This window comes from Trichomycterus rosablanca, chromosome 25 (genome assembly GCF_030014385.1).
Source record: "Trichomycterus rosablanca isolate fTriRos1 chromosome 25, fTriRos1.hap1, whole genome shotgun sequence".
NCBI classification, from domain to species: Eukaryota; Metazoa; Chordata; class Actinopteri; order Siluriformes; family Trichomycteridae; genus Trichomycterus; species Trichomycterus rosablanca.
Window position 1 is genome coordinate 17,768,470 of NC_086012.1, and position 14,633 is coordinate 17,783,102.

A 14,633-nucleotide genomic window follows, 5' to 3' on the forward strand; every position below is an offset into this window, starting at 1 on the left:
TGCGGCTGTTTGAAAACACGATCCATGGAGTTTCAGAGGAAAGTTCTCGTGCCGCTTTTTCCTTTTTTACTGAAGGTAGATTATTTTTGCACTAGACGTTGTAGCACTTGAGCTGCTGCACTGCTGAGCTGTTGTTGCTCCTAGATGGTTTTACTGCACAACAACGGCACTTGCGGCTAACTCGGGCAGCCCAAGCAGGGTGACGATATGCAAACCGACCACGCGTGCTTAAAAAAAATAGCGAATGTTCGCTTCGTTCCAGCCAGGATACGAACGCAGCACGTTGGGAGGGCATCAGGGTGAAAGGGAGGGCGGGGCTGAACGCTCTCGTCGTGCTGACCGAAGCAGGATAAAGACCGGACCTGGCAGCTTTTGTCTCTCTGGAGTGGGAGGGAAGGGTCACTGTGGTCACCGGGGTCAGAGTGATGTGAGTTTTAAGCCCTGTGATGGATTGGCATCATGCCCAGTGTTTACCGATGGAACCGGACCAGCCGCAACCCTGACCAGGCTAAAAGAACCTAATCTTATTGCAGGTTAGCACTGAAGAGTAAGTTGTCATTGTGACTTGAGCTGGTTAGGTGTCTAATACACTTGCCCACCACCATCTATCACCACTCAAGTGATGCCGTGCACCCGCCGTGACCTTGACCATGATAAAGCAGCTGATGAAAATGAAATGAAATAAAGGTGTAGAGTCTTTTTTAAAACCTTTAAATGTTTATTGCATCGAGTAGACGTGCACCAGCCACAGATCCGCTGGTGAGAGTAGAAAAGTTTTTAACATAAATTAAATCAAAGTGAATCTGATCAAATAAATAAAGAATTAAAAACAAAAACAGAACCATTAACTTCCGCATTCAAAAACCCTCAAAGTAATAAAGTTCCTTTTTATCTCACACTCTTCTCTTTTTATAAATAAATTTAACAATAAAGTGATAAGTACAGCAGTAATAATAATAATAATAATAATAATAATACACTGTAGTAGCAACACGACATATAAATACGTTTTCGGCTCTGTCCTGAATCCCGCTGCCAGCCGTCTGTGGGTCACAAGGGGGAGCCGAAGTGAGATTTGATTAGCCAATCACAGACCTGATATTATGACACGCCCAAAATAACCTACGTAATGTTATTTAGCTTGCTGGTGGGAAAAACTGCTCATCAAAGTGAGCGTGGTCACTCAGTTGTTTATAATCTTATAAAGCAATTAAGTAAAAAGCACAAACATAAAATACACGTACATCTTCCGTTCTATTAATTCGGCCTCCGGTCTGATCGGGAAGTTTGGCGCTTGGATCAAAGGAGCAAAAAATCCGGCTCGTTTTCTCTGGCAAATTGTAGACGTGGCGGAAATTCCTGTTTGCCACTGGTTTTATTCAAGGGAATGTCAAATCACACACACATTTTAAGCTTCTGAAACCTGGAGTGGCCGGACTTTTGACATATGGATGATATACGTTTATTTATACCAATCTTTAACATGTAAAACCAAGCTTGTATTTCATGCCAAGAGTGTTGAAGTTCCCTGGTCTGGATTTATTCAGAATATACATTTAGACTAACGTTAAACCTGGATTTAATTCTACACTATAATACACCATAACCTGCTAGCATAATAAAATAAGCTCAGAGTCAAAGAAAACAGTAGAATATAAAGTGCAGTATTTAAGTAGCTGATGACTACATTCACCTCATCAAGCAGAGAAACTAAACACGACTAGAATACGATTCAATACGATTATGATCAAGTCTGCAATCGGATAATCACATATAATTCAAGCGCCACCCTTGAGGTCCCGAAAGCACAGGTTGCTCGGTGCTAAGATTTGGTTGAACCCTGAACGGTCGTCTCTCAAACGATTCCGTCTCCGCTCGTCGGTCCGGTCCGTGACTCGTGTCCTCCCGTCCATCCACGCCGAAGCTAAGACAAAACCCTGCTGAATCATGAGGACAGGGGTGCCAGAGCAAACAGTCCTCCTCCTCCCCCGGAGCACGGTCACGTCCAGCTCCTACATCTGCTACACACAGGAGGCTTCTGTACATTCTCTCATATTTATAGTTTTTTTTAGTTTTTGGTTCCCGGGTTGGTCTCGTTCGTGAGGTTCGGGGCTCATCGTTCGGGGAGGTTAATGACGGGGACCCACTGGTCCGTGCAGCGGCCGTCGTGGCAGAAGCGCTGCACTTTCCACAGCGCCTGGTTCTTCCACGTAGATGCACGTGGACTCTGGAAAGAACAAGAGAACGACATTTATTTATTTTCATCAGTTGTTTCATCCTGGCCTGGGTCGTGGCGGTTCCTTTTACGCTGGGAAACCGGGCGCAACACGGCAGGAACCATCGCCAATCCATTCATTGCAGGGCTTTGGTCACCCCTCCTTACCCTAGACTTTGCCAATCATAACTGTGTAGACGTGTTATCTATTAATTTCAGGCCACACTAAATACATCATATAGACCGTGTCATCCTATACCTGCTGGTATCTGTACGGTATTCATTACATTCGAAACTAAGTCATCTAAATATAGTTACCTTTCCACTTAGCTTGTATAAGCATAAATTATAAATGATTTATTAATAAGGTGAGTGTTGCACATCAATCAAGTTATTAGGAGCAGCAAAGCTGTTTGCTTTGCAAATATCCTGAATGTAAACATGAATAAAACAAAGACTGCCTTGATAAAATCAATAAAACTATTATAATATGTACCATAGTGATACCGTTACCATTAAGAACTCACCCCCATCCAGTCACGCTAACTAATCACCTCCTGAACTTGAAATAAATCGGTCCTATTATTGATTTAAATGCTGTGTTTAGGTTCAGTGATGAATGAATGAATGAAGGTGTGTACGGGAGTGTAAAGATAGAACGGAACCCGGCGGACGGCATGCCGCGTGCAGACGTGCCCGGGCATGTTGCTGGGTGAAAGCGGCGGTTGCTCACCTCCGCTCTGCTCTATACTGTAGATCTCATGCAAATAGTCGTCTCTATTAACAACAAGGAGTCGAGCCTGCGCGTTTGAACTGCTTTTATCTGCTTAGAATGGTCTACAGAATACACTCGGACGCTCGGCATGTCCAGAGAAAAGGACGCTGTAGGTTCAAGAGTATTTGGACGCCTGACCGTGAGCTTGATGGACGTCACTGACTAACATTAAAAACTGTCTGGTAAGAGGACCAGAAAGATCGACTGTGGTGCCTCCTTAAATCGGAGAGGATGTGGAGACCTTAATGTAAAGGCTGCAAGTAGCAGGTCAGGTTTCTGCCCCATCAGTCGGTGATCAATCAGGGTATAGATGATGAATGCACACTACTGATTAGAACTAAACCGGACCTGACAGTGCTGGTTTCAGTTATCATTTTTAACATTTATTTAAATTATTTACACCTCTGCAAAGCAGCACATTACAGCCGAAAGATTCATTTTTATATGTGTATGTTTATTAAAACAACGTTGGTCATATGAGCGTGGCTAATCTTTAACCGTGCTCTGTGAAGGTAATTAGATTCGTAATGAATAAATAATGATGATCTACTATGCTAGCCCACCACAGCTAGGATCCAGGTTTGAAACGTAGTGGTGCTATCAGCCGGCTGGGAGTCTGCACAGACATGACTGGCAATGTAGCCCTGCGACGGGCTGTTTATATGGCTTAAGAGAGCAAACAGGAGGGTGTGGTCAGTTACTCACAGTCACTAGGATGCAGTGCAGGTCCATTTGTTCTCCTCCCGGCTTCGCTGGTCCTCCCAGGATCTTGGCCAAGCGCCTGGTGTTGTTCACTCGCAAAATGTTGATGTTGTTTTCGCAGCAGAAGGCCTGGATCAGAGTGAAGTGAATCTGCAGCGCGACGTCCTTCACCTCGCCGTCGTCGGTGGCGAGGACGCAAAGCTCCACGTTATCCGGGTTCCTTTGAAGAAGAAAACGAAAAAGAAATCAATCGGGATCTGAACGTGCGGCGGAATCGCGAGTCGGTTTTCGGGCTCGTATGAGAAACGCGCGTTCACTTACACGTTCATCGACTTCGCGGCTTCGTACACGCCGATCGTGACGCAGCCTCGGAGCAACGCCGAAGCCAGGACTTCCTCCAGGGCTTTGGATACTGAATCCATCCTGAAACGACAAGAACAAGAACGTGTCGGAGTGAGGAAGGATGTGACCCAAACAAAAGAATACTAGTAAGACATAACAAATGGTTATGGTGTACTTTACACATGCACTTGCTCAGGAAATGACGAGGAATTTGAAGCGTAGGAGGGTTAAAACAGGTAAACAGAAACCTGATTAAACTGAATAGACGCAGAAATTCCATCCCAGCTTGTGGACTTAAAACTGCATAGCAAAGACTAGAATCAAAAAATTAAATAAATCGGAAGAAATGTTTAAAACTGGGAAAGTCAAACACTCAACAAAGCAATCACTTGCTTCAATATGGCATAAATTGGAAGAAGATGTCGATTATTAACACACTTCAGTAGTTTAGTGGAATGTAAATTCCACCAAATCCACTGTAAGTGGCTGGATTATCATGGTGCGACCCTGTAAATGACAGCTGTGGGTGTAAAAATCTGTAAAAAATAAGGCTGTGGGTCATTCCTAACTACATATGGCTAATATAAGACCCGTAAGTGTATTTTAGGTGGGACGGACAGACACTGCCAACCAAAAAATGCAGTATTGTCTTACAGGGATCTGGGGCTTTCTAACCAACCGAAGGTTTTAGAGGTCTTGTGTGTATGTTTTAACCCACAGTTGTACTGGTTAACCAAAAATAGACTCAATTTGTGCAGGCCAATCTCTAAATGAATTAATTGTTGGGAAAAAAACAACATGTAAAGATTTGCACTGGAGCTTCCATTACTTGTGCCCAACATCAGGCTTAATTCTAGTGCAGAACTTGGATATCTGATATACTGATTGACATTTTGGCATGTAGTTATTTTAAAGGCTTTTATAGATTGTAAATGCTTAACTAGTACTATTTTACTGTTTACTAGTTCATTTGACCAAGACTCAATGCAAATATTTTCCTTGCAATGGAACAGGTGCTCCCATCAGCAGGGATTGTCACTATTTTGCATGCTGATAGTCTGGTAGGTGCCAAAAAGGTTGTTTAAGGGGGTAATAAGGTTCAGTCACTGTATAATGCATAATTCCTTTAATTCTACTTTGGACTGGCTATATTTATATTTATATATTTCTCTTAGATTGCATGCTCGTTCGCTTGCAACAGCAGGACATGTTTCTAAAACACATCTGACCTTTAAATCTTGTTCCAATATTGTGTCTGTCTGAATTTATACCATTTTGCTATATTTCATGCCACTTTAAGGCAAGCCAGATCTATGTGTCTGAACAGCTCAAGATCTGAAATGTGCTTCCATCAGCAGGAAAAGCCTCTAACTTGCATGTTCTGTTCCATTCAAATGAGTGTGACGTCCAGCCGGGGTCAGTCCCAGGGCGAGTCTGGGAGGTTTGTTCAAACATCCACCCTCTACTGATCAGACTAAGTGTGATTTAATTGTTTTGATAACGTAATATGAGTCTGAAATCTTAACAAAAGTCTAACTATAATGCATTTATGGGCAAACAACTTGGTTCAATTCAGATTTCTTGATCATTTTAGAAACAATCTTGCTTTGGAACAGAACACCTACAGAGGAACAGTCAAATTTATCCACTTATAGTCCCAGAAATGACTGTCAAGCCAGAGCTAAAGATAAAAAGATGCACTTTTTTGCACCTTTTCTGACATTACTGTGTCTGTATGAACTTCCAGGCATGACAGTGGTTGCATAAACTAGAAGGTGCACGAAGTTTTATTTTTCTGAATCAATCTTTCCCCTTAAGATATCCTAAAAAAAATGCAATAATTTTAAAGCAATATATTAACTCAGGATTAGTTATTATCAATAATCAGAAAACATGTGCGTTTACTTTAAGCACTTTGTGCATCATAGTGGTAGTTTATAAGTGTGCAGTACTGTATAAATTAAAAAAAAAAACACTTCTGCACTTTAATAAACGACGTGCATGATTAATTGCATTTAAATCGTGCAAATGCACATAAATTCAACCAATATTCCCGAAAAAAATGACAATATAGCTTTTAAAAAGCCGATTATTTATTTACGCTGCGCACGCGATCATCTGGGGATTCCAGCAGGTGCGCGAGCTCTGTCACGCGATCGCTCAGCTGTCACGAGCCACCCGGCAAGCTAACGGCTTTCGCTTTAACCAACGACTTTTCTCTCATTAAATTCATCTAATTATCGCCTGTCAGTCTGAACATGAGGTAACTTACCTTTCAACTGAGGAATATTCTCCGTGCAGCTCTTCAAAAGTCATGTTGTTTGGTAAATAATCCAGTACGAACCCGAGAAGACTTTAAAACGCAGAAGTTCGTTACTCTCGGAGCTCCGGTTTGTTCTGGTCGCTGTGTCGCTGTCGCCGGGTAGATCAGTTGTACTGTAAATCTGCATCTCGATGCTGATTGGCTGTATGCTAATTAGGTCAACAAACTCGCACTCTGATTGGTTACTTTTGCAAGCAGCGAGCAAAAGGGTAAAGCAAGCCACAGTTAATGTCCTGTGAGGGACCGTGTACTAGACATGACCAAAAGTATGTAGACACCCCAACAAATTACTAAGTGTGGGTGTATTAGCCGCATCTATTGCAAAAATGTGTATTAAGTAAGTTATATATATGGTTCCAACCTTTGAGACAACAGTTGAGTAAGGACTTTCCCTGTTCCAACATGACTGTTGTCCCGATTTTACAAAGTGAAGTCCATAAAGACATGGTTTGACAAGTTGGTTTTAAAGGAACTCCAGTGGCCCACACAGAGTCATGACTTTAACCCCACTGGGGTGAATTAAAACCTTATATGTGATCCAGGCTTGCTCATCCAGCTTAAAAGCATGAAGTCACAAATGCTTGCTTGTCTCATTAGGCAGAAATTCCCACAGACACACTTCAAAACCTTGTGAAAAGCCTTTTGCAGCACAATGCAAGGTGTTCAACTTAATATCAATGCCCTTGTTTTTGGAATGGGATGTCCAGCTAGTTAATGTTTGAGTCTTCACATACTTCTGGCCATTTAGGATTTCAATTATTTCTACAACTGTTTCTTTTTTGGTACACAATTATTATTATTATTATTATTATTATTATTAATTTGCTTGTGTAAAAGCTTTAAAACCTCTTTTCATGACCTCTTGTTAGTCATTTCGTTTAGGTGCAGTAGAAAATTCCAACTGTGAGAGGAAATTTTCCGAACAATCTGATAATAATCCAAGGATTGCAAAGGATTTCCCATGTAAGAAAGAAACCTCTGCTTTAAAATTTGCACATTTAAACCCATGGCAATATAGAGCTTGCTTGACTGTGGACAATGCCACCCATGTCATCTGGACATATTCTTATATAGGCTGTATAAAAAGCGCATGGTCGTATGCTAATTAGGTAAACGTTTCGCGCTGCTGATTGGCTATCTTGTAGGCAGAAAAATATATAATGCTTACTATTGGTCGACAGTAGTTTCGGAGGCGTGGCCTGTATCCAATCACGTGTTTTCTGTGAAGGCGAAAGTGTTGCCCTGACATGTTTTAATTGTGTAATAACATTTACATTCACATTTACATTTTTGTGAATGTATGTAATGTTGTGTAATAACATCAGATGATATAAATTCGTGCACATTTAATATACATGTCATTATTTCAGACTTTGTAATCGTACACAATTAATACAAACAAAAATGATAATTTAAGGTTGTGTGCACGACAAAATTATAAAAAAAAACAAAAATGAATCAAAAGCCAATAATGTATGCATAATAATTTTTTCACAATAAATAAATAACAAAATGCAAAAAGGGTTAAAACTGCTTGAATAAAAACACTGAGCTATAAATAAAAGCATAAATAAAATATACTGTATATTAGATTAATAAAACACTGGTAACAAATAAATTCAGGGAAATAAAAAAGTAAATTATTTAATAAATCTTTGAGTAAACAATTCGCTTTTACTAACTTCTTCATCCTGGTTAGAGTTGCAGTGGGTCCGGTGCCACTCTTAAAACCCAGCCACAAAGCAGAAATACACCCTGAACAGATCACCAATCTTTCTCAAGGCATCAGATATTCATCTGTTTACTCACTTACTCACTCTGCATGTTTAATAAGTAAATAATAATAATTAAAAATACTTGATAAATAAGAACATTTAGTTTTTAGTTCATAAATATAAAGAAATAGACAAAAATACGTTTTTGATTTACACTAATTACACAAAATATTAAATAAGTAAATACAAATAATCTAAATAAAACAATAATACGAATTAAAACTCCTTATTTAAAATAAGTAAAATGAACAAAATAATGAGAAAATATATGAAGAATTAATAAATAAACTGCTTATTTTAAAATACAACATACTTTATACATGAGGTATTTAAGAAATTAAATGTAATAAAATGTCAACACTTTTACTTTAATCTGTAACTTTACTAGCTAATAATGACCAGCAGTCACGTGTCTGGGTAGCTTTGGATGATATTATTATTAAAAACTTATAACTTTTAAAAGGTTTTGTTTGTATTTAGAGAGAGGGTGACACCATGAGGCCATTTAGATTTCTGAGAATAACATTATGCCTACCACACACATTTAAAACGCAGAGGGTAGATTGGCTGATCTGAATTGTCCCTTGGTGTGTGAGTGTGAAATTCTCTGTGGAAATGGAAAGAACATACAAAACCTCCAAAACTTGTACCTCAGACTAAGATTGAATTTTACTGCTTTTAATCATGATTAAGCATGATCTGAATTGTACTGTTTCGGTTATTTATTATTTAATGTGTTTTATGTTTTAGGATGAATTTGTCTGTTTGTTTGTTTTTGTATTTTCTATCATTTCTGTGTTGAGCTTCTGGAACCAAGAGCAAGTGCTTTTGTTTGACTGAGACGCTTTAACGTGTGACACCAGCGATGGCAGCGCGCACAAGCACGAGATTTTTAATAAATAAACTAAAAGATTCGATTTGTTTCATCCAGAAGCGAAATCGCGTCAAAACTAAATGGGTAAAAATACTAATATACACAAGATTAATTTATTATACTCGACGTTATAAAATCAAATGTATATTGTGGTGAATTGAGGAGCTGGACTGTAGTTAGTAATGGGGGTGTTTTGGTGGTAAAGGGGGTATAAATGTATATTTATATTAATTACACAACATATTTATCATCCGACACATTTCTGACATGTAAAGTTAAGCTGAAAACGTTCATTTATTTATTCAGTTATGTGGAACATGCTTGTAATCACTCTTGGACAGTTTGTTTATTTGTTTGTTTATTTATTAGGATTTAATAGTAATGTTTTCTACTTTGGTTCCATGAATGACAGAACACGTAGTTACAGATTACCCATGATTCATCAGTCCAGGTTCAATGTCAAACAACGTCACGGCCAGTTTAGTATCTCCAGTTCACCTCACTTGCATGTTTTTGGACTGTGGGAGGAAGCCGGAGCTCCCGAAGGAAACCCACACAGACACGTGGAGAACATGCAAACGCCACACAGAAATGCCACTGACCGCTTCACCTGGGAATCGAACCCAGAAACCTGTAGCTGTGAGGCTACACAGTGCCACCCTTTTTTTGCATCTGTACTTTTTAGGCTGTATAATTGCACACATACTTTACATACATCATTGTTAAAAAATGTATGTTAATGATTTAATATGTTGGTTTGCATCTTTTGCATATTTAGACATCAGTTTGATTGTTTATTAATAATAAGTAAAAAAAGTTGAGTCTACATACTTATGGCTTTTAAAATTTAGGAAGTCAGGATACCTAAATACAGACTACTATTGCAGCCTACTATTCGTCCACATGTTATTCATTCTTCTCCTCTTTTGTCTCCACCAGGCCAGCACTCGAGCTAAACTCCCGGCCACTAATCTGGCTCTGCAACACTTTGATATGGTTTACAAGAATCATTTAGGAGACTTGTGGCCCTCTGTTCGAGCTGGGATGCTGTCTGAGCAGAAATATGGAGCTTTAATAAACAGCTACACGTCTGGAGCAGACGACGTGATTACGGCTTTATGCTCACAGGGCTGCAGAGACTTTATCAGAGATTCAGAAACCGCTGAGATGAAGCAAGAAACTGAGGAACTTATAGAGCCTGCAGCAGGATCTTCTCATATCAGCTCCAATATTCAGTGTTTCGTCTTTCCGAGAGGAGATATATCCAGATTTAGACCCGCCAGGTCTGATTAGAGCTTGTCTAATAACTCTAATACCTACAAACAGTGTGGTTTGTGTTTGTAGCTTTGCTTTTATTTCATCACATCTCATGCATGTCTTTTTTCTCTCAGACCAGGCAGTGATGGATTACTGGGGTATTACCTGCTGGATGCAGCGTCCATCCTGCCTGTACTGGCGCTGGACGTCCAGCCAGGCGACTCGGTGCTGGATCTTTGTGCTGGTCCTGGAGGAAAAACCCTCGCCATCCTGCAGAGCCAAACTGTCCGTAAGTGAAAGTCAATTTTCTTTACTTGGTCTTGCCTCTTGCACCACACCCATGCTGGCCGACTAGCCCCGTCTGACCATCTCAGTGCCCATATGAAAGGGTTTAGTTTGCCTAAACCTCAGTACCATATACATGGAACACTGGTATCTTGCCAAGGTTTGTAAAAAACCCAGTGCTGATCAAAAACTTTGTCTGTCTGATTAAACCTGATCTGTATTTGTAATTTATCAGTGATTGTAATGTGTATGCAGGGTTTCTCTGGGCCAATGACGCCTCCGGGTCTCGTACAGCGCGCCTACAGAGGACGCTGCAGAGCTACATACCTAAGGAGCTCCGGGGGGAGGACAGGATCCGCGTCACCTCTGTAGACGGGCGCAAATGGAGGACTATGGATGACCACGCTTTTGATCGGGTCAGTGTCTGGAGGAAAAAAAAATAAAATTAATAAATAAATAAAGATCTTTTCAATTTATTTTTTTGCAGTAAAATGATGGTGGATGTTTTTTTTCCCTGACTTTTAGGTGCTGGTGGACGTCCCCTGTACCACAGACAGACATTCACTGCTGGAGGAGGAGAACAACATCTTTAAACGCTCCAGAACCAAAGAGAGACAGAAGCTTCCATTACTGCAGATCGAGCTCCTACTGTAAGATTTATTCTTCATTTTAACAAAGATAGATGAGTCATTTTGTTATTAGGTATTCCAGTACTGCCTGTACGTACTGCCTTATGCAATGAAACTTCTACATGAAACAAAGCAAAATAGGACTTAGTTGTGTGAATTCTAGTGCATAATTTCTATTAAATTTGCTAAATTAATATCCTGTATATACACTATTTGGACATAGGATATACAAATATAAAACATAAATAAAACATTACTGTAATTGTGCATATTAAATAGTAACATTTGCAAGACTGATATATAAAATACAAATATAAAATACAAATAAATAGAAAAAATTAAATAAAAAAAATAAAAAACCCACCAAAATCTCACCAAAAATGCATCTTTGAATTCATGATTTTGAGTTTCATTAGAACTGGCATGATCGTGCGCAGCGTTATTCACTCTCTCAGGACTGACGTTTTGGGTTCCTCCTGGCAGGGCGGGGATTCGGGCGACTCGTCCGGGCGGGGTGCTGCTCTACTCCACCTGCTCTCTCTCTCCGCTGCAGAACGAGTGTGTAGTGGAGCAGGCGGTCAGTCTGGCTCAGCAGGACATGGGCATCGCCGTGCAGCCGCAGGACCTCGGCGGCTTCACCCGCCTCTTTAAGAACACTTTCCGTTTTGCCCCTGAACGGGCCGTCGGAGAGCTCGTCCTGCCGCACTTGTGTGCCAACTTTGGGCCGATTTACATGTGCAAACTAGTCCGACTGGCCTAGAGAGGACCGGGATGAGGGGTTGTCATGGTGACCGAACAGCCTCACATCCGTGCATGGTGTAGCATACAGTCCTGCACAGGTCCGGGTTTATGAACTATGAACTATGAACTGTGTGACAGGCAGTGTTTTATTAGAGCGAAGTGAAACACTAGTGAGGAAAGTTCAGTGTGATCTTCAGTATTTTTATATAACATCAATGGATCAGATTCATTCATCAATGTTTAGAAACTGTGTGAAGATTCATTTACCACTGAAATATCTTTAGCATAATTTACATGTATGCATATTTATTTACCATGGTGATAAAATGATCATTTCTCCTTGAGTTTTGCCACAAAATCCAGTTTCGCTCTTGAGCTGTTTGTTACTGTTGCCTTTATTTACCCAACATATGCAGAGGCACTGACCTGGTCATCAGAAAGATGTGTGGTCATTGATTAAATATACACTATATGAACAAAAGTATCTGGACACCTTTTCTAATTACTGAGTTCATGTGTTTAGACCACAACAGTTGCTAACAGAGAAATGTAATAGAGGTGTAATAAATCAATTGTGTACAGGAAATGATATGCTTCATTTACCTGTAAAGCTCAAGTATTATTATTATTTTTTTTTTTTAGGGTGGCACGGTGGCTTAGTGGGTAGCACTGTCGCCTCACAGCAAGAAGGTCCTGGGTTCGATCGCCAGGCGGGGCGGTCCGGGTCCTTTCTGTGCGGAGTTTGCATGTTCTCCCTGTGTCCGCGTGGGTTTTCTCCGGGTGCTCTGGTTTCCTCACACAGTGCAAAAAACATGCCACCAGGCTAATTGGAAACACTGAATTGTCCTATATATACCTAGCCGCCAGATGCACAAACCAGTGCACTGTAGTGCCGGTCCCAAGCCCGGATGAATAGGGAGGGTCGCGTCAGGAAGGGCATCCGACGTAAAAACTGTGCCAGATTCCGCCGGCGACCCCTAACGGGAAGAAGCCGGAAGTGCCGACCCCGTAATCGAAAAACGAGACAAAGGCTGAGGAACAAGAAGAAGAATTATTATTATTATTATTGTACCACAGCACTTTACTCCTCTTGATGTGAAAGGGCAGCTGTAGCCGAGTGTTTAAGGTATTGGTCCAGTAATTAGAAGGTTGCAGGTTCAAGCCCCAGGACTGCCAGGTTGCCACTGTTGGGCCCTTAAACAAGGCCCTTAATGCTCAATTGCTTAGATTGCATACTGTCACAACTGTAGGTCGTTTTAAATGCCGTGAATGTAAATAAAACTGCTGCTTTTCCCTCTGGACTGTAGATGGCAGCAGCGACCAGGATGTCGGTGCTAATATCAAAAACTAATAAATGACAAAACCGCCTTTTAAAATACTGTTTTAACTTTCTAATAATAAAGTTCTTTCAATAAAAAGTCATATTTACAAACTAGAAAATAAACATACCAGTGTGTGTGTCAGTGTTTCTGTCTTGTAGCAGTTCGATTAGAAAGTAAATGTCCGTTATTGCTGTTGTGGTTTGGTGACTGATTTTGTAGAACTCACAGGGCAGTTGTAGCCTAGTGGTTAAGATACTGGACTAGTAATCAAAAGGTCACTGGTTCAAGCCCCACCACTGCCAGGTTGCCACTTCTGGGCCCTTAAGCAAGGCCCTTAACCCTCAATTTCCAACCCCAAAACCCAACCCTCAACACTACATGGCCTAAAGTATTCGAACACCTGACCAGAGCTTACCAGACGTCTCATTTAAAAAACAAACAGTATTAAAACAGAGTGACCTCTCTGATCTTTTCAGAACAATAGTCGCTCTTCTGTGATGGCTTCTTACAAGACTTAAAGTATGTCTGTGGGAATTGGTCACCCATAAAGCAAACTCTATAAAGACATGAAGAAAAGCTCAGTTTAAAAACCAAGAAACTTCAGAGCCCTGACCTCAGCCTCACTCAACAGCTCTGGGATGAACTGGAACATCAGCATCAGCGCCACGTCAAGTTTTCACTGAATGGGCACAAATTTTCACAGACGTACTCCAAAGCCTTGTGAGAAGCCTTGTCAGAAGAGCGACTGTTCTAGCTGAATAGATCACACAGAGATCGCTCTCTTTTAATACATGGTGAAGTGTCCAAATACCTTTGAATGGCTTTATTTGTCATAGATACATATACAGATGTACAGCACAATGAAATTATTTCTTCTCATATTCGAGGGTCAGCCATAATACGGTGCCCCTGGAGCAGAGAGGGTTAAGGGCCTTGCTCAAGGGCCCAACAGTGGCTGCATGCCCACTGTTTCAGTTGATCGCTCAAAGCCCTACCCGTTAGGCTACCACTGTCATATAGTGAATGTCTATAAGAATCTTATAGTGTGTAAATTATGGAGTGGTCGCAGCTTTTTGGAGTTTCAGGGATTAAATCATGAGTAGATTTTCTATGTATCACTTAATGTGAGGAATTAAAGAACAAAACAGAAATTAAATTTTAATTTCATGTACGTGAGCAGTGAACATTGTTGTATTCAGATTAATCAGTGTAATCAGAGGCCGATCCAGCTGCGATCACAGAGCGTAAAATGATCGTGAGTAGAAGCTAAACCACCCTGATGTTAATTAATCCTCATCATAAAGTGCCTCATTTTGCAGAAAATGAAGCGACCGCGCTGCATTGCGCCACACCGACACCCACGGCTTCAGGCTCCAGTCAGTAACGGGGCCTG

The 14,633-nt window shown here is 40.7% G+C and overlaps 2 protein-coding genes across 3 annotated transcripts; one reads left to right on the plus strand and one right to left on the minus strand.

Annotated features, from left to right (window-relative positions):
- Positions 1-697: 697 nt before the first annotated feature.
- Positions 698-6,451, minus strand: gadd45aa (growth arrest and DNA-damage-inducible, alpha, a). Its single transcript, XM_062987999.1, has 4 exons — positions 6,307-6,451; positions 4,014-4,115; positions 3,696-3,912; positions 698-2,227 (listed from the first exon to the last, which is right to left on the minus strand). Exons 1-4 carry the CDS (start codon positions 6,348-6,350, stop codon positions 2,114-2,116), a joined length of 477 nt encoding a protein of 158 aa, XP_062844069.1. The 5' UTR covers positions 6,351-6,451; the 3' UTR covers positions 698-2,113.
- nsun4 (NOP2/Sun RNA methyltransferase 4) lies at positions 4,004-13,362 on the plus strand. 2 transcript variants are annotated; one of them, XM_062987998.1, is made up of 6 exons: positions 4,004-4,180; positions 9,946-10,289; positions 10,398-10,552; positions 10,804-10,964; positions 11,074-11,198; positions 11,661-13,362. In XM_062987998.1, the coding sequence occupies exons 2-6, from the start codon at positions 10,000-10,002 to the stop codon at positions 11,935-11,937; spliced, it is 1,008 nt and encodes a 335-aa protein (XP_062844068.1). In that variant the 5' UTR covers positions 4,004-4,180; positions 9,946-9,999; the 3' UTR covers positions 11,938-13,362. The 2 variants fall into 2 exon arrangements, with proteins under 2 accessions (XP_062844068.1, XP_062844067.1); XM_062987997.1 differs by lacking the exon at positions 4,004-4,180 and adding an exon at positions 8,998-9,090.
- Positions 13,363-14,633: the final 1,271 nt, after the last annotated feature.

What these genes read in the sequence shown, in the direction of transcription:
- nsun4 (XM_062987997.1), top strand. Translation starts at nt 8,998, where the DNA reads ATGGCAGCGCGCACAAGCACGAGATTTTTAATAAATAAACTAAAAGAT. An exon ending in TCCAGATTTAGACCCGCCAG is followed by an intron (nt 10,290 to 10,397) that starts GTCTGATTAGAG and finishes TTTTTCTCTCAG; the next exon opens with ACCAGGCAGTGATGGATTAC. An exon ending in CTGCAGATCGAGCTCCTACT is followed by an intron (nt 11,199 to 11,660) that starts GTAAGATTTATT and finishes TCCTCCTGGCAG; the next exon opens with GGCGGGGATTCGGGCGACTC.
- gadd45aa (XM_062987999.1), bottom strand. Translation starts at nt 6,350, where the DNA reads ATGACTTTTGAAGAGCTGCACGGAGAATATTCCTCAGTTGAAAG. An exon ending in GAATATTCCTCAGTTGAAAG is followed by an intron (nt 4,116 to 6,306) that starts GTAAGTTACCTC and finishes TTGTCGTTTCAG; the next exon opens with GATGGATTCAGTATCCAAAG. An exon ending in GCCGCGAAGTCGATGAACGT is followed by an intron (nt 3,913 to 4,013) that starts GTAAGTGAACGC and finishes TCTTCTTCAAAG; the next exon opens with GAACCCGGATAACGTGGAGC.